The sequence below is a fragment of the Bufo gargarizans genome, chromosome 1 (genome assembly GCF_014858855.1).
Source record: "Bufo gargarizans isolate SCDJY-AF-19 chromosome 1, ASM1485885v1, whole genome shotgun sequence".
Taxonomy (NCBI): Eukaryota; Metazoa; Chordata; class Amphibia; order Anura; family Bufonidae; genus Bufo; species Bufo gargarizans.
The window spans coordinates 275987661-276006461 of record NC_058080.1 but is presented as its reverse complement, the minus strand read 5'-3'; the positions used below and the strand labels follow the sequence as shown (position 1 = coordinate 276006461).

The 18801-nt window shown below is 44.5% G+C and overlaps 1 protein-coding gene across 1 annotated transcript in view; it reads right to left on the bottom strand.

Moving 5' to 3' along the window:
- Window positions 1–535: 535 nt before the first annotated feature.
- Window positions 536–18801, bottom strand: part of SCARB2 (scavenger receptor class B member 2) — an 81223-nt gene continuing 62957 nt past the window's right edge. The window contains exons 9-12 of the mRNA XM_044303629.1: window positions 9251–9324; window positions 3386–3437; window positions 2766–2924; window positions 536–1711 (exon numbers count right to left, since the gene is read on the bottom strand). Of these exons, the coding sequence (XP_044159564.1) occupies window positions 1670–1711; window positions 2766–2924; window positions 3386–3437; window positions 9251–9324 (327 nt within the window). The 3' untranslated portion in view covers window positions 536–1669. The remainder of the gene's footprint in view (window positions 1712–2765; window positions 2925–3385; window positions 3438–9250; window positions 9325–18801) is intronic.

Genomic DNA, 18801 nt, shown 5'->3' with positions numbered 1-18801 from the left:
CTTTTTTACGTACGGTATGTACAAGAGAAATAAAGCAGCAAATGGATCTGGGAGCAAAGGGGGAAATGAATGCACAGCCTGTGCATATAGTGGTGCTAATAAAAGTTGTAGTTTGAAGTTGAAGCAGCAGTGTGGCTCCATGGTTGCTGGCATCCTGGGTTCAAATTTACATTGTAAGTCCCAATAGGGACCGGAGTGATACCAATCTCTGTACAGCGCTGCAGAATATGTGCTATGTAAAAGAATAAAATAAATGGAATCTACTGTCCTCCACTGACCCTGCCCCAGTCTACATAGTAAGGCCTCATGCACACGGCCGTTGTGTGTTTTGCTGTCCGCAAATTGCGGATCCGCAAAACACGGATGGCGTCTGTGTGCGTTCCGCAATTTGCAGAACGGCGCGGACAGCCATTAATATAACTGCCTATTCTTGTCCGCAAAAGGGACAAGAATAGGACAGGTTATATTTTTTTTGCGGACCACGGAACGGAGCAACAGATGCGGAAAGCACACGGAGTGCTGTCCTTATCTTTTGCGGCCCCATTGAAGTGAATGGGTCTGCATTCAAGCCGCAAATACTGCGGCTCGAATGCGGACCATAACTACGCCGTGTGCATGAGGCCTAAAGCTGACAGTGAGCTGCAGAAAAAAATAATTGTCAGCTTAAGAAGCGATTGCTCTACTGTCCAAAGTGAAAATTTGAATATTAAAAAACACAAAAAATAAAAACTTCTGTTGATGCGTTTCATTTAAAGGAGTTGTCCAGTGAAACAAAAATAGTTGTCAAAGAGGTCTGCATGACTTAACATAAAAGAAGCCATACCTCCCTGCCACAGCTCAGGTCCCTTCTACTTGACCCAGTGTTGACCCACAGGAAATGCCTCCAAATGCCCTCTCTGCCAGTCACTGGGTGTGGTGGGTCACCTGTGCAGCCAGTGTTTGGCTGAGAGAGCTATACGGGGCATTTCCTGCATGTTTGGACATGAAATGGAAGTAGAGGACATCAAGGATCCAGGCAGCTTTGGAACTGCTGTGGTGGTGGAACTGGTGGAGGGGAGTATCACTTCTTTTATGTTTTTAGGTCTCTTACCCAACTCTTTTTATTTCACTGGAAAACCCCTTGAAGATCACAATTATGAAGAATATTATTTCACAAGTCATGTAGATTTCTCAAGATGTGGTCTCAGATCGGTTACAGTCTCAACAACCTAGTCATGAATCTTAATGTACCGTAAGTTTTTCCGTTTTAGTTACTGGGTAGAACAGCATAGCAGACAATCACTATTTTGCAGCTAGATAGGAATCATCTTGTAGTCAAATCCTGCATGCAGTGTGCCAAATCGGTAGTCCGACTTTGTGCCAAACTGTATACAGTGAACTTTAAGGAGAGCATGGTTTCACCACTCTGGTATCACAGTGAATTGTTACTTTTCATCAAATGAGTCAGATCAACGCTTAGTAAATGTGTATATTAACATGTGCTTAGTATTTTATAGTGGTAAGGTAGAGGATATGGGTATGTCACCAAGATCTCCAATAGACATCACTCGGGTACAAGGCATCTTCTAGCTGGGGTCTCTGTCTAAGCCCCTCAAAAAATCTCCATTTTCTAGTCCAGGCAGATATCAATGATCTTGCATAGTTCATTTTTTAGTATTTCTACATTAAATTAAGATGTTCTTATAAGTGGTCCTCTCTCTTCTTCTGTGCTCTAAATAACACAAGGTGAGACATGATTACAGTTATACTCATGAAACAATATCTTCTTATATCTACAGTAAGACCTACTGGTTCATCTCTCACATAAAAGAGACTTCACAAGCGTGGTGTTAATGGTTGCCATACTCATGGCCAACTTCTTTTTAGATGACTGCCTGTCTTTTGTCGCCAAAATGATAGTTCCTTGTTAAATTTTAAAAAACTGAACTATCATTTTGGCTGACGTTGTGTTGTAAAATGAAGGTAAGAAGATAAAATACTACAAATCGCCAACATACTAATGAGCCCCTCTTATAACATAAAATGTTAGTCTGCCAAACTCTGCTTCGGTTCCGAGGTACTAGTTGGAACCGAAGCCGAGTTCGGTTCCAAGTTTTAAAGTGGTTTTCCACTGTAAAAATAAACTACCCAAGTTATCCAACGAAGCCTAGCGTAACTTCGCGAATAACTGACTTCAGCTCATCGGACCCCATACACTTTAATACTGTACCTCCATACTGTATTAATCCGAAGTTTTGAATGAAGCGTCTTCGGATGTAGCATCCAAAGCTCGCTTCGCTCTTCACTAGTTTCAACAGAAAAAAAAGATGGACACCAGCAGCAAATATGCATGTGCACTGGCCACCTAGCTCTTGAAATTTGGCCAGCCCCTGTTAAGGCCAGGGCTGCACAACGACATGTGTTACGTGACTTCTTGTCGCAGAGAAGTCATGCAACCTTTTTTATAATGATAGTCCATAGTGTCACACTGTGACATGCTGCGACTGCGACACGACAGTCAAAAAAAAATCCATCCAAGTTGAATTTTTGGGCGATTGTTGCTTTGCAGTCGCAGTGCGACACAACAGACTCATTACAATGAATGTCACGCAACACTTGTCGCAATGTACACTTTTTTTCACGTGGCACATGTCTCCGTGTAGCTCTAGCCTTAAAGAGTATCTGTCACCATTTTTGAGTCAGAATCAATGTAACAATGTGCACTGTATTTCTGACCATTTAATGCTTCTTTACAGTACATGTTATATATATTATTGGAAACTCACCTCCTCCCGTGTTCTGGATGGACGGCAAACAAGTACAACAAATACTATGCCAAATATAATCCCAAGTGCCATGATGATAAAAGGAACATTAGCTAGCACTCTGGCTTCCAGAAGAACAGACTTGAGTTTTCCAGCAGACTCGTCATCAATCAAGACACTCTGGGGGGTGAAATGTTACATAAATTATTTCGTAAAACCCAGACCTTTTCTGTAGTAGATGTAGATAGAAATGTGTGGTAAAATTGCAGGCATTCGCCAATGTATATTGTAATTTAGATGACTTGGTATATGGATACTATCACCAAATTAATCAGTATTTCCCATAAGAAACAATGCCCATGTTTAATAAAGTCTCGTTTGTCTTCTCTGATCCATTTGCCTGGTTTTTGCATGCTTGTGATATGTTCAGGGGTTCTGTCGACCCTTAGAACATGACATGTAGAGTCATTACTGTCATAACTCCTGATTTATTTTTTTACATCTGTTCAGTACAGAACCTTATAGATGTCTATTCAGTTTGTCTCCAGAGGTATACAAAAAAGTAAACTGGATAAAGCATGAATGTACTCTTTGCCAGGGTCCTACTACTTAGAGTCCTCACAGGGATCAAACGTTCTTACCTCATTCAGATACATTACTGGGAAATACAGAGTTTGTATTTTCTGAGTGATTCTGAAAGTAAACATAAAAAAAAAAAGTATTTGTGAAAAAGACAGATTTGGAACCATAGGAACATGATTTTATGGCAGATCGTTTGGTAAATTAAAAAACTTAGATGAGTAAAGCTACTTTCACATTAGCACTAGCAGGGTCCGGCAGGGGAACAGCCTGCCTGATCTATACTTACGCTAGCCCATGTGTGCAGCCAGAAGTCCGCTCCGGCCCCACTCACTATAATGGGGACGGGACGGGGGTCCCAAATATGCCGAGAGGTGGCCAGACAAAAACCACAGCTTGCTCTCGGCATGTTTGCCGTGCTGCGGCCAGACCCCCGGCCCAACACATAGGCTAGCGTTAGTACGGATCAGGCAGGCTGTTCCTCTGCCAGACTCTGCTAGCGCAAGTGTGAAAGTAGCCTAAGTCCAACATTGTTACCAGTGGGTAACCCCTCCAAATGTCTCTACAGCTACCTCATTCCTACTATAAAAGGTTTTGCTATTGCTGTCTTTTGGCGAACCCCTAAGCAAGTTGCTCGGTAAACACAAAACTATTTTATTAGGTTCTCTACCTAATGTATTCCTTTCCAGATACATGCCATCTGATGACAACATTTAAAGGGATTCAGTCACCAGGATTACCCCTATAGAGCCAATTACATGTTGTTGGAGGTATCCCACAGCATGTCAGAAATATACCAGTATGTAAATTATGACTGCTGTAGTATTGCAGAAAAAAATTATTGATATATGTATGCAAATGAACTGTGAAGAGCCCAAGGGGCGGTCCTACCAGTCAGTTTTTTTCTGCAATCTTTTTTTCTGCAAAACTACAGCAGTCAATTTAGGGCTCTTTCACACCTGCGTTCAGAATCCTGATCAGTTTTATCCTAATGCATTCTGAATGGAGTGAAATCCGTTCAGGATGCATCAGGATGTCTTCAGTTCCGGAACGGAAAGTTTTTTGGCCGGAGAAAATACCGCAGCATGCTACGCTTTTTGCTCCGGCCAAAAATCCTGAAGACTTGCCGCAAGGCCGGATCCGGAATTAATGCCCATTGAAAGGCATTGATCCGGATCCGGCCTTAAGCTAAACGTCGTTTCGGCGCATTGCCGGATCCGACGTTTAGCTTTTTCTGAATGGTTACCATGGCTGCCGGGATGCTAAAGTCCTGGCAGCTAGGGGTGGGCGATATGGCCTAAAATCTATATTGCGATATAATTTTAAGCATGTGCGATATGCGATATATATTGCGATATATTGTTTTCTATATTGGGGGGGGGGGGGGGGGGTTTAAATTTTATTTATTTTTTACTTTTTATTTATTAACTATTGGCCTCCTTAAGGGCTAGAACCCTTGTCATATTCACCCTAATAGAGCTCTATTAGGGTGAATAGGACTTTACACTCTCCCTGCTGCCCTGTGCATAGTGCACACAACAGCAGGGAGCTGACCATGGCGGCAGCCTCTGATCTGCCCCCCGCAGCCTCTGATCTGCCCCCCCCCCCCAGCCTCTGATCTGCCCCCCTTCCCCAGCCTCTGATCTGCCCCCCTTCCCCAGCCTCTGATCTGCCCCCCTTCCCCAGCCTCTGATCTGCCCCCCTTCCCCAGCCTCTGATCTGCCCCCCTTCCCCAGCCTCTGATCTGCCCCCCTTCCCCAGCCTCTCCTCTGCCCCCCTTCCCCAGCCTCTCCTCTGCCCCCCTTCCCCAGCCTCTGATCTTCTCCCCAGCCTCTGATCTGCCCCCCTTCCCCAGCCTCTGATCTTCTCCCCAGCCTCTGATCTTCTCCCCAGCCTCTGATCTTCTCCCCAGCCTCTGATCTGCCTCCCTTCCCCAGCCTCTGATCTGCCCCCTCTGGTAACGCAAACCCCCCCTCCCCAGTATTAATCATTGGTGGCAGTGGCCACAGGGTCCCCCTCCTCCCCCCCATCATTGGTGGCAGTTTGCAGTTCCGATCGGAGCCCCCGCAGTGTAATGCTGGGGCTCCGATCGGTTACCATGGCAGCCAGGAGTCACGCTGCTGAAGTCCTGGCTGCCATGGTATGTTAGTGAGCAGAGAGCAGCGCATTATACTCACGTGCGCTGTGGCCGCCGGTCGCTCCTTCTTCTCATAGGTCTGTGCGGCGCATTGCTAATGCTGTAAGCATTAGCTATCCGCCGCACAGACAGAAGAAGGAGCGACCGCCGGCCACAGCGCACGTGAGTATAATGCGCTGCTCTCTGCTCACTAACATACCATGGCAGCCAGGACTTCAGCAGCGTGACTCCTGGCTGCCATGGTAACCGATCGGAGCCCCAGCATTACACTGCTGGGGCTCCGATCGGAACTGCAAACTGCCACCAATGATGGGGGGGAGGAGGGGGACCCTGAGGGATATGGCCGGCACATTCATTGGTAGTGCAGTGGCCACAGTCCCTCCCCTCCTCCTCCTACTCTGTCCTCATTGGTGTTCAGCGGCAGCCGCGCACAGTGGGGAGGGAGAGACTCCCTCCTCCTCCCTCCGCTGTGCCGGCCGGCTCAGAACATGGTGCGCGCGATCATATCGCGGTCCGGCGATATAGCGAAAATCCATATCGTGGCCCAAATTCATATCGCATATCGCCTATATCGCCTATACCGCCCACCCCTACTGGCAGCCATGGTAAAGTGTAGCGGGGGAGAAGCATACTGACCGTCCGTGCGGCTCCCGGGGCGCTCCAGAGTGACGTCAGGGCGCCCCACGCACATGGATGACGTGATCGCATGGCACGTCATCCATGCGCATGGGGCGCTCTGACGTCACTCTGGAGCGCCCCGGGAGCCGCGCGGACTGTAAGTATACCGCTCCCCTGCTCCCCGCTCCTACTATGGCAACCAGGACTTTAATAGCGTCCTGGCTGCCATAGTAACACTGAACGCATTTTGAAGACGGATCCGTCTTCAAATGCTTTCAGTACACTTGCGTTTTTCCAGATCCGGCGTGTAATTCCGGCAAGTGGAGTACACGCCGGATCCGGACAACGCAAGTGTGAAAGAGGCCTTACACACTGGTATATTTCTGACATGCTGTGGGAGACCTCCAATAACATGTAACTGGTTCTATAGGGGTAATCCTGATTACAAATTCCCTTTGAGGTCAGTCAAGGGGGTGGGGTGCTGTGGAACTCACTGTTAAAGAGTCAGGCTTCTGTGAAGGTCAAAGTTAAGGAGATGGGCTGCTGTGGAGGTCTCATTTTAAGAAGATGGGGCTGTGTGGGGGAAGGGGGGGGAGTCAGTGTCAAGGGGCAGGGTGCTGTAGATGTCACTGTTATAGTGGATACTGTCGATATCTTTTAAAGACACACACAAACATGAAATGAAATAGATTAAATACACCCGTGCGAAGCCGGATCCTTCTGCTAGTATGATATAAAATGTAGTTGGGGTCTTCTTACCGGTGATTGTAGTTGTGAGTTTATCACTCACTTCTGGTTCTGAGCTGTGTCATGTGACCAACACAGAGTCTTATGTGAGGACAGGAAGTCAGTTTCTCTGTTCTTTCCTATGGAAACCTCAATGTAATTTTCATAGGAATGAATACACAAAAACGGACTTCCTGTCCACACATAAGACACAGGGATAGGTTTATCATAGCCCCACAGCATCTGCCAGTTGTGCTGCCAGATGCTGCACCTGATTTATGATGCGGTGTACGCCTAATGGTAAATTAGACGCAGCATCTGGCAGTCCGTGCGCCAGGGGCTGGAGTAGATTTCAGTTTTCTTCTGCGCCAGTTGCCCCATCCCCTCCCTCGCCATGTCCCCTTTTTTGGAAAGTGGTATGGCCTGGCCAGCTGAGTAACGCAACTTGTGTAAGTGCCAAGTAGCTTATCTGTATGATAAATGTGGTCCATGGTGTTGGAGAGTCAAAGTGCCAGTCACATGACACAGCTGAGGCCAGAAGGGAGAAAAAACCTCACCAATATAGTCACCAGTAAGAAAATTACATTATAAGTTACATAATGTACCTTTCTAAACAGTGTCCTTTGCCCTAAATATTTTGTTAGAGTGCGTCTTATAGTCCAATGCCGTATTAGTGAGTAAATTACTACCACCTGCAATGGTTGGGATATCTTCTGAGGAGACAGGTCCTCTGAGTCAGTATTTCCTAAGTATATAGGCCTACATACTCTACCCCAACATGGCAAATATGTACAGTACAGACCAAAAGTTTGGACACACCTTCTCATTCAAAGAGTTTTCTTTATTTTCATGACTATGAAAATTGTAGATTCACACTGAAGGCATCAAAACTATGAATTAACATATGTGGAATTATATACATAACAAAAAAGTGTGAAACAACTGAAAATATGTCATATTCTAGGTTTGCACACTCTTGGCATTCTCTTGATGAGCTTTAAGAGGTAGTCACCTGAAATGGTTTTCACTTCACAGGTGTGCCCTGCCAGGTTTAATAAGTGGGATTTCTTGCCTTATAAATGGGGTTGGGACCATCAGTTGCGTTGTGGAGAAGTCAGGTGGATACACAGCTGATAGTCCTACTGAATAGACTGTTAGAATTTGTATTATGGCAAGAAAAGAGCAGCTAAGTAAAGAAAAACGAGTGGCCATCATTACTTTAAGAAATGAAGGTCAGTCAGTCCGAAAAATTGGGAAAACTTTGAAAGTGTCCCCAAGTGCAGTCACAAAAACAATCAAGCGCTACAAAGAAACTGGCTCACATGCGGACCGCAGGTTAACAGCAGCTCAGATTAGGGACCAGGTCAATGCCACACAGAGTTCTAGCAGCAGACACATCTCTAGAACAGGAGACTGTGTGAATCTGGCCTTCATGGTAGAATATCTACTAGGAAACCACTGCTAAGGACAGGCAACAAGCAGAAGAGACTTGTTTGGGCTAAAGAACACAAGGAATGGACATTAGACCAGTAGAAATCTGTGCTTTGGTCTGATAAGTCAAAATTTGAGATCTTTGGTTCCAACCACCGTGTCTTTGTGCGACGCAGAAAAGGTGAACGGATGGACTCTACATGCCTGGTTCCCACCGTGAAGCATGGAGGAGGAGGTGTGATGGTGTGGGGGTGCTTTGCTGGTGACACTGTTGGGGATTTATTCAAATTTTAAGACATACTGAACCAGCAAGGCTACCACAGCATCTTGCAGTGGCATGCTATTCCATCCGGTTTGCGTTTAGTTGGACCATCATTTATTTTTCAACAGGACAATGACCCCAAACACACCTCCAGGCTGTGTAAGGGCTATTTGACCATGAAGGAGAGTGATGGGGTGCTGCGCCAGATGACCTGGCTGGCCTCCACAGTCACCGGACCTGAACCCAATCGAGATGGTTTGGGGTGAGCTGGACCGCAGAGTGAAGGCAAAAGGGCCAACAAGTGCTAAGCATCTCTGGGAACTCCTTCAAGACTGTTGGAAGACCATTTCAGGTGACTACCTCTTGAAGCTCATCAAGAGAATGCCAAGAGTGTGCAAAGCAGTAATCAAAGCAAAAGGTGGCTACTTTGAAGAACCTAGAATATGACATATTTTCTTTTGTTTCACACTTTTTTGTTATGTATATAATTCCACATGTGTTAATTTATAGTTTTGATGCCTTCAGTGTGAATCTACAATTTTCATAGTCATGAAAATAAAGAAAACTCTTTGAATGAGAAGGTGTGTCCAAACTTTTGGTCTGTACTGTATATACAGAGGCCTACAGTACTGCTGTCGAACCTACATCAGTAGTGACTTCACTGCATCAGCCTGTGTTATACAGTGTACATTTATTATATGTGTGTAGTCCGATGTTTGATGGCTGTGGTAAAGTATAATTCAGAATACTTACTCGTACTCAGGAATTTTTGTGACATAGACATTGATCTGCATGCGCTTAGCGGCTCGAATTACCATTCCAGTGAGCTGAAAAAAAAAAGTGGAATAATGTAACTGTCAAAAAGCTATTCACATTAGGGGAGAGTCACTGGTATCTAAACTGGTGTAAAAGAAAACTGGCTTAGTTGCCCCCAGGAACCAAGCGGATCCCACCTGTTATTTTCATGAGCAACTAAGTCAATTTTCCTTTACACCAGTTTTGATAAATCTCCCCTATTGTCTTTTACAATATTACAGGCTTTTCTTGGACTCACATACAATTGTGGCCATGGTTTTGGAAGCATGTATTTACAGATGTACATCCATATAGTATCTACTGTGTACTAATCTGCACCACTATTACTGCTGCGTGTCAACATATCCGCATCATACATTTTAGCTCAGCAAGTCAAAACAACCACCTTCTCTATTTTCAAGAACCGTGTTCTCCATTCTTCAAGGGATCCTAACACCATGAAAAGTCAGTGCAATCTGCAGGCAGCATGTTATAGAGCAAGAGGAGCTGAGCAGATGAATATGTAGTTTTGTGGGAAAACCAGGAATTTAAAGGGATTGTTCCACGAAAAATATTATGGGGGAGATTTATCAAACTGGTGTAAAGTAGAACTGGCTTAGTTGTCCAAGGCAACCAATCAGCTCCTTTGGAAAATAAAAGGTGGAATCTGATTGTTTGCTATGGGCAACTATGCACCTGGATCTGAATACTTTTCTAATGGCATGTTATTTAATTTTGCATAGCCACTGAGTTATTCAATAAAACATATCTGTATAGCGCCACCTGCTGTTTTCTCTTTTTCTACTTTCTCTGTCCTGCTCACTGAGATGGAAGCACATGCTCAGTTCCATCCTTCAACTGCCACCAGCTGCAGTAGAAAGTACACGCCCCCTAAAAATGTGCATGCCCAGCTTGAAATAAATCGGAGCAATAAATGGGGAGATCTCTGGAGCCATGTGAGGTGCAGGGCTGGTTCTAGCTTTGTTACAAATAGATTGTCATGTACTACATGATATTGGATTTTCATTTTTACATTAATCATGAGATAACCCCTTTAAAGGGAACCTGTCACCGGGATTTTGTGTATAGAGCTGAGGACATGGGTTGCTAGATGGCCGCTAGCACATCCACAATATCCAGTCCCCATAGCTCTGTGTGCTTTTATTGTGTAAAAAAAACGATTTGATACGTATGCAAATTAACCTGAGATGAGTCCTGTCCCTGACTCATCTCACATACAGGACTCATCTCAGGTTAATTTGCATACGTATCAAATCGTTTTTTTTACACAATAAAAGCACACAGAGCTATGGGACTGGATATCGCGGCTGTGCTAGCGGCCATCTAGCAACCCATGTCCTCAGCTCTATACACAAAATCCAGGTGACAGGTTCCCTTTAAGGAAGTTACAAGTTACACTGAATCGTTTCCCATAAATCTATATAACAATCTGCTCAGCTCCTCCTGCTCTATAACATGCTGCCTGCAGCTCAGACACCGTGGTTAACATGACAGGTTCCCTTTAACTTTGGTGTGCCTATATGAAGATAACAAGTGAAGTTAATTCTGAGTGATAACATTTTGCCAGCTTGAAAAGTGGCCAATTTTTGGTTTCTTTTTAGAAGGATCACCACAGCAATATAGAAAAGCAGTCCTTAGTATCCCCCTGTGTCATGTGTACCTTATACTGCTGCAGTCAGGAAACAGAGACACCCAGGGACTGGCTGGAGTAATGTGCACATAACTTACATTGTGGAGTGATGCAGCTAATATTTCAGAATGTGAATCATAGAAATATTAGTACTAATTAATATCAATAGGATTATATGGAAATTCAACCCCCACCACTGGTTTGAAACAATAACTAATTTACATGTTTCACGATGCAAATCTACATTGCAAAACAATTAAGACTAGAAAAAAACATAGGGGAGATTTACGAAGAGAAGAGGGCCAGATTTATGTAAATTGTCTAAAAGAAAAATGATCACAGCACAGCTTTTATGTCTCATTGTGTGCTTGTAACAGCTGTACTGTTATTGCTTGCTATGGGCGACAAAGACATAATATAAAGTTTTTAAATGATGAAACTGTAGCCAGAGTAAGATTTGCTTCTTAGGGAACTGAAAGAGTGGTGAGGTAGTCACCAGTCCATGTGACTCGGCTTACATCCTGAGATCCCGGTGACCCTTGCTCACAGTGTTGCAATGCCAATGCTGGGCAAAGTGCAAATGTTGCACATGACAGAGGAAGTTCCCAGCACACAGGCTATAAACATGGGTGTTCAGCATCTGTGTATAAGTGGGAGCGTCAGCAGTTCCAAAGGCATGCCATAGTCATGTATGTAGTAATGTGTGTGTGTGTGTGTGTGTGTATATATATATAGAAAAAAGGCAGCACTCCAAAAATAAAATAAAAAAAATACTTTATTCACCTCAGTGGGAATGGCGACGTTTCGGCTCTGTATCCGAGCCTTTCTCAAGCTTGGATACAGAGCTGATACGTCGCCATTGCCACTGAGGTGAATAAAGTATTTATTATTTTTTTTTATTTTTTTGGAGTGCTGCCTTTTTTCTATCTATTGTTAAGAGATTGACTAGTCCCAGCAGGCCGTACACCCATCATTGTCTTGAGGTTGTGCCACCCTGTTTTTCATTATATATATATATATATATATATATATATATATATATAAATAAAAAAATATATATATTCATACATTTAGGGGGACATTTGTTAAGAACAGTGAATAACTAGTATCAGACTAGGTTGCGTCCTTACTTAAAAGGTTAAAAGGGTTAGGAAAAACCGCTTTCTAGTCCTGCACCATTTTTTACTTCTTGGTTTCTCTCGATACTAAAATGTGACTGCTCAGCCAATCACTGGTTAACCACTTCAGCCCCGCTAGGTGAAACCCCCTTCATGACCAGGCCACTTTTTACACTTCGGCACTACACTACTTTCACCGTTTATCGCTCGGTCATGCAACTTACCACCCAAATGAATTTTACCTCCTTTTCTTCTCACTAATGGAGCTTTCATTTGGTGGTATTTTATTGCTGCTGACATTTTTACTTTTTTTGTTATTAATCAAAATGTAACGATTTTTTTTGCAAAAAAATGACATTTTTCACTTTCAGCTGTGAAATTTTGCAAAAAAAACGACATCCATATATAATTTTTCGCTAAATTTATAGTTCTACATGTCTTTGATAAAAAAAAAATGTTTGGACAAAAAAAAAATGGTTTGGGTAAAAGTTATAGCATTTACAAACTATGGTACAAAAATGTGAATTTCCGCTTTTTGAAACGGCTCTGATTTTCTGAGCACCTGTCATGTTTCCTGAGGTTCTACAATGCCCAAACAGTAGAAAAACCCCACAAATGACCCCATTTCGGAAAGTAGACACCCTAAGGTATTCGCTGATGGGCATAGTGAGTTCATAGAACTTTTTATTTTTTGTCACAAGTTAGCGGAAAATGATGATGATTTTTATTTTTATTTTTTTCTTACAAAGTCTCATATTCCACTAACTTGCGACAAAAAATAAAAAATTCTAGGAACTCACCATGCCCCTCACAGAATACCTTGGGGTGTCTTCTTTCCAAAATGGGGTCACTTGTGGCGTAGTTATACTGCCCTGGCAATTTAGGGGCCCAAATGTGTGAGAAGAACTTTGCAATCAAAATGTGTAAGAAATGACCGGTGAAATCCGAAAGGTGCACTTTGGAATATGCGCCCCTTTGCCCACCTTGGCTGCAAAAAAGTGTCACACATCTGGTATCGCCGTACTCAGGAGAAGTTGGGGAATGTGTTTTGGGGTGTCATTTTACATATACCCATGCTGGGTGAGAGAAATATCTTGGCAAAAGACAACTTTTCCCATTTTTTTATACAAAGTTGGCATTTGACCAAGATATTTTTCTCACCCAGCATGGGTATATGTAAAATGACACCCCAAAACACATTGCCCAACTTCTCCTGAGTACGGCGATACCAGATGTGTCACACTTTTTTGCTGCCAAGGTGGGCAAAGGGGCACATATTCCAAAGTGCACCTTTCGGATTTTGCAGGGCATTTTTTACACATTTTGATTGCAAAGTTCTTCTCACACATTTGGGCCCCTAAATTGCCAGGGCAGTATAACTACGCCACAAGTGACCCCATTTTGGAAAGAAGACACCCTAAGGTATTCCGTGAGGGGCATGGCGAGTTCCTAGAATTTTTTATTTTTTGTCACAAGTTAGCGGAAAATGATGATTTTTTTTTTTTCTCTTTTTTCCTTACAAAGTCTCATATTCCACTAACTTGCGACAAAAAATAAAAAATTCTAGGAACTCGCCATGCCCCTCACGGAATACCTTGGGGTGTCTTCTTTCCAAAATGGGGTCACTTGTGGCGTAGTTATACTGCCCTGGCAATTTAGGGGCCCAAATGTGTGAGAAGTACTTTGCAATCAAAATCTGTAAAAAATGACCGGTGAAATCCGAAAGGTGCACTTTGGAATATGTGCCCCTTTGCCCACCTTGGCATCAAAAAAGTGTCACACATCTGGTATCGCCGTACTCAGGAGAAGTTGGGGAATGTGTTTTGGGCTGTCATTTTACATATACCCATGCTGGGTGAGAGAAATATCTTGGCAAAAGACAACTTTTCAAATTTTTTTATACAAAGTTGGCATTTGACCAAGATATTTTTCTCACCCAGCATGGGTATATGTAAAATGACACCCCAAAACACATTGCCCAACTTCTCCTGAGTACGGCGATACCAGAGGTGTCACACTTTTTTGCTGCCAAGGTGGGCAAAGGGGCACATATTCCAAAGTGCACCTTTCGGATTTTGCAGGGCATTTTTTACACATTTTGATTGCAAAGTTCTTCTCACACATTTGGGCCCCTAAATTGCCAGGGCAGTATAACTACCCCACAAGTGACCCCATTTTGGAAAGAAGACACCCCAAGGTATTCCGTGAGGGGCATGGCGAGTTCCTAGAATTTTTTATTTTTTGTCGCAAGTTAGTGGAATATGAGACTTTGTAAGGAAAAAAGAAAAAAAAAAGAAAAATCAGCATTTTCCGCTAAATTGTGACAAAAAATAAAAAATTCTAGGAACTCGCCGTGCCCCCCACGGAATACCTTGGGGTGTCTTCTTTCCAAAATGGGGTCACTTGTGGCATAGTTATACTGCCCTGGCAATTTAGGGGCCCAAATGTGTAAGAAGTACCTTGAAATCAAAATGTGTAAAAAATGGCCTGCGAAATCTGAAAGGTGCCCCTTTGCCCACCTTGGCTGCAAAAAAGTGTGACACATCTGGTATCGCCGTACTCAGGAGAAGTTGGGGAATGTGTTTTGGGGGGTCATTTTACATATAACCATGCTGGGTGAGAGAAATATCTTGGCAAAAGACAACTTTTCCCATTTTTTTATACAAAGTTGGCATTTGACCAAGATATTTTTCTCACCCAGCATGGGTATATGTAAAATGACACCCCAAAACACATTCCCCAACTTCTCCTGAGTACGGCGATACCAGATGTGTCACACTTTTTTGCAGCCTAGATGCGCAAAGGGGCCCAAATTCCTTTTAGGAGGGCATTTTTAGACATTTGGATCCCAGACTTCTTCTCATGCTTTAGGGCCCCTAAAAATCCAGGGCAGTATAAATACCCCACATGTGACCCCACTTTGGAAAGAAGACACCCCGAGGTATTCAATGAGGGGCATGGCGAGTTCCTAGAATTTTTTTTTTTTTTGCATAAGTTAGCGGATATTGATTTTTTTTGTTTTTTTTCTCACAAAGTCTCACTTTCCGCTAACTTAGGACAAAAATTTCAATCTTTCATGGACTCAATATGCCCCTCACGGAATACCTTGGGGTGTCTTCTTTCCGAAATGGGGTCACATGTGGGGTATTTATACTGCCCTGGCTTTTTAGGGGCCCTAAAGCGTGAGAAGAAGTCTGGAATATAAATGTCTAAAAATGTTTACGCATTTGGATTCCGTGAGGGGTATGGTGCGTCCATGTGAGATTTTATTTTTTGACACAAGTTAGTGGAATATGAGACTTAGTAAGAAAAAAACGAAAACAAAAACAGACAAAAAATTTCCACTAACTTGTGCCAAAAAAAATGGCTGAATGGAGCCTTACCAGGGGGGGAGTGATCAATGACAGGGGGGTGATCACCCATATAGACTCCCTGATCACCCCCCTGTCATTGATCACCCCCCCTGTAAGGCTCCATTCAGACATCCGCATGATTTTTTACGGATCCATGGATACATGTATCGGATCCACAGAACGCATGCGGACGTCTGAATGGAGCCTTACAGGGGGGTTATCAATGACAGGGGGTGATCAGGGTAATCAGGGTGATCACCCCCCTGTCACTGATCACCCCCCCTGTAAGGCTCCATTCAGACATCCGCATGATTTTTTACGGATCCATGGATACATGGATCGGATCCACAGAACGCATGCGGACGTCTGAATGGAGCCTTACAGGGGGGTTATCAATGACAGGGGGTGATCAGGGTAATCAGGGTGATCACCCCCCTGTCACTGATCACCCCCCCCTGTAAGGCTCCATTCAGACATCCGCATGATTTTTTACGGATCCATGGATACATGGATCGGATCCACAGAACGCATGCGGACGTCTGAATGGAGCCTTACAGGGGGGTTATCAATGACAGGGGGTGATCAGGGTAATCAGGGTGATCACCCCCCTGTCACTGATCACCCCCCCTGTAAGGCTCCATTCAGACATCCGCATGATTTTTTACGGATCCATGGATACATGGATCGGATCCACAGAACGCATGCGGACGTCTGAATGGAGCCTTACAGGGGGGTTATCAATGACAGGGGGTGATCAGGGTAATCAGGGTGATCACCCCCCTGTCACTGATCACCCCCCCCTGTAAGGCTCCATTCAGACATCCGCATGATTTTTTACGGATCCATGGATACATGGATCGGATCCACAGAACGCATGCGGACGTCTGAATGGAGCCTTACAGGGGGGTTATCAATGACAGGGGGTGATCAGGGTAATCAGGGTGATCACCCCCCTGTCACTGATCACCCCCCCTGTAAGGCTCCATTCAGACATCCGCATGATTTTTTACGGATCCATGGATACATGTATCGGATCCACAGAACGCATGCGGACATCTGAATGGAGCCTTACAGGGGGGTTATCAATGACAGGGGGTGATCAGGGTAATCAGGGTGATCACCCCCCTGTCACTGATCACCCCCCCTGTAAGGCTCCATTCAGACATCCGCATGATTTTTTACAGATCCATGGATACATGGATCGGATCCACAGAACGCATGCGGACGTCTGAATGGAGCCTTACAGGGGGGTTATCAATGACAGGGGGTGATCAGGGTAATCAGGGTGATCACCCCCCTGTCACTGATCACCCCCCCCTGTAAGGCTCCATTCAGACATCCGCATGATTTTTTACGGATCCATGGATACATGGATCGGATCCACAGAACGCATGCGGACGTCTGAATGGAGCCTTACAGGGGGGTTATCAATGACAGGGGGTGATCAGGGTAATCAGGGTGATCACCCCCCTGTCACTGATCACCCCCCCTGTAAGGCTCCATTCAGACGTCCGCATGATTTTTACGGATCCATGGATACATGGATCGGATCCGTAAAAATCATGCGGACGTCTGAATGGAGCCTGACAGGGGGGTGATCAATGACAGGGGGTGATCAGGGAGTGTATATGGGTGATCACCCGCCTGTCATTGATCACCCCCCTGTAAGGCTCCATTCAGACTTCCGCATGATTTTTACGGATCCATGGATACATGGATCGGATCCGTAAAAATCATGCGGACGTCTGAACGGAGCCTGACAGGGCGGTGATCAATGACAGGGGGGTGATCAATGACAGGGGGGTGATCAGGGAGTTTATATGGGGTGATCATGGGTGATCAGGGGTTTATAAGGGGTTAATAAGTGACGGGGGGGGGGGGGGGGGTGTAGTGTAGTGTGGTGTTTGGTGCGACTGTACTGACCTACCTGAGTCCTCTGGTGGTCGATCCTAACAAAGGGGACCACCAGAGGACCAGGTAGGAGGTATATTAGACGCTGTTATGAAAACAGCGTCTAATATACCTGTTAGGGGTTAAAAAATTCGGATCTCCAGCCTGCCAGCGAGCGATCGCCGCTGGCAGGCTGGAGATCCACTCGCTTACCTTCCGTTCCTGTGAGCGCGCGCGCCTGTGTGCGCGCGTTCACAGGAAATCTCGCGTATCGCGAGATGACGCGTATATGCGTGACTGTGCGCAGCCCTGCCACCTCCGGAACGCACATGTGCGTTAGGCGGTCCGGAGGTGGTTAAGCCAGGTAACTGCTGCAGCCAGGGTTTGGCTTGGTAGTCACATTTCCTATGTTGAGAGAAAGCCCTGGAAAGTGTTAAAACAGTAGCAGCAAGGGATTGGAAGGTACAGTTGTTGTTTTTTTAAATCTAAGTCAATCTGCACTTTTTTTTTTCCCACTGCCTGACAACCTATTGGTGTAAAAATAGCAGCTGCCCAGGGAATTGTGAAACCTAAAGAAGGTGTAGAAGACTATAGCCGTTTTACAGGCTAGGGCAGCGCTAAAGCCCACCCATCAGAGCCGGTGAAATCACCAAACACACTGCTGGGCGGAAGCCTCCGCCCAGCAGTGTGTTATTGTAAATAAAAGATCGCTGGATTGCGCAGGGCAAGGGAGAGCATCGGAACATGAAATGCTCCTATGCTAACATCAGGGGGGCTGCCTGGGTGAAATTATGGGTATGTCCGGGTTCAGCTCTGAATCCGGACAACCCCTTTAAGAGGATGAACAAGAGCCTTCCTCTGGATCAACTTGCAGGATAACAGGCTGAACTGGATGGACAGATGTCTTTTTTCAGCCTTATAAACTATGTTACTAAGTAAGAGAATAAATCCTACCATAATTCATTTCCTCTGTTAGTTTCAACTGCTTAAAAACAAGTATCTGGATGAGCATGTGACGGATAACACAATGTGACACATCTTTCTTGTATTGCTTAGTACACATTATTGCTTAGAACACAAGGCAAAGTACAACCAGAAAGTGACCGTGTCTGTCAACATATCAGCAATATATCCTATAAAAGTTCAATCCCTGAAGCTTCTTCCCTGATACCAAGATAAGAAGTTAGAATGGCCTTACTAACATGTAAAAACCAAATCACGGGATATTTTAAGCCCACGTTTTTGGGCAAATTAATGTAAGCTCCAACCTTTTATGTTCCAGTTTGCAGGACAGTCCCATGAAAATAGGTAATTTTGGTATTTTAGATCATACACATTTTAAGCCATTTTGGAACAAACAAAGTGGAGCCAACACGCTAATGTGAGTGCGCCTAAACCTTGTAGTAGGAGTCTGAGGCAATTCTGGCGCATCTAGTTTTAGACCCATTTATGAAGCAAATAAACTGAAAAAGACTAATCTACTGTACCTAGTTTTCC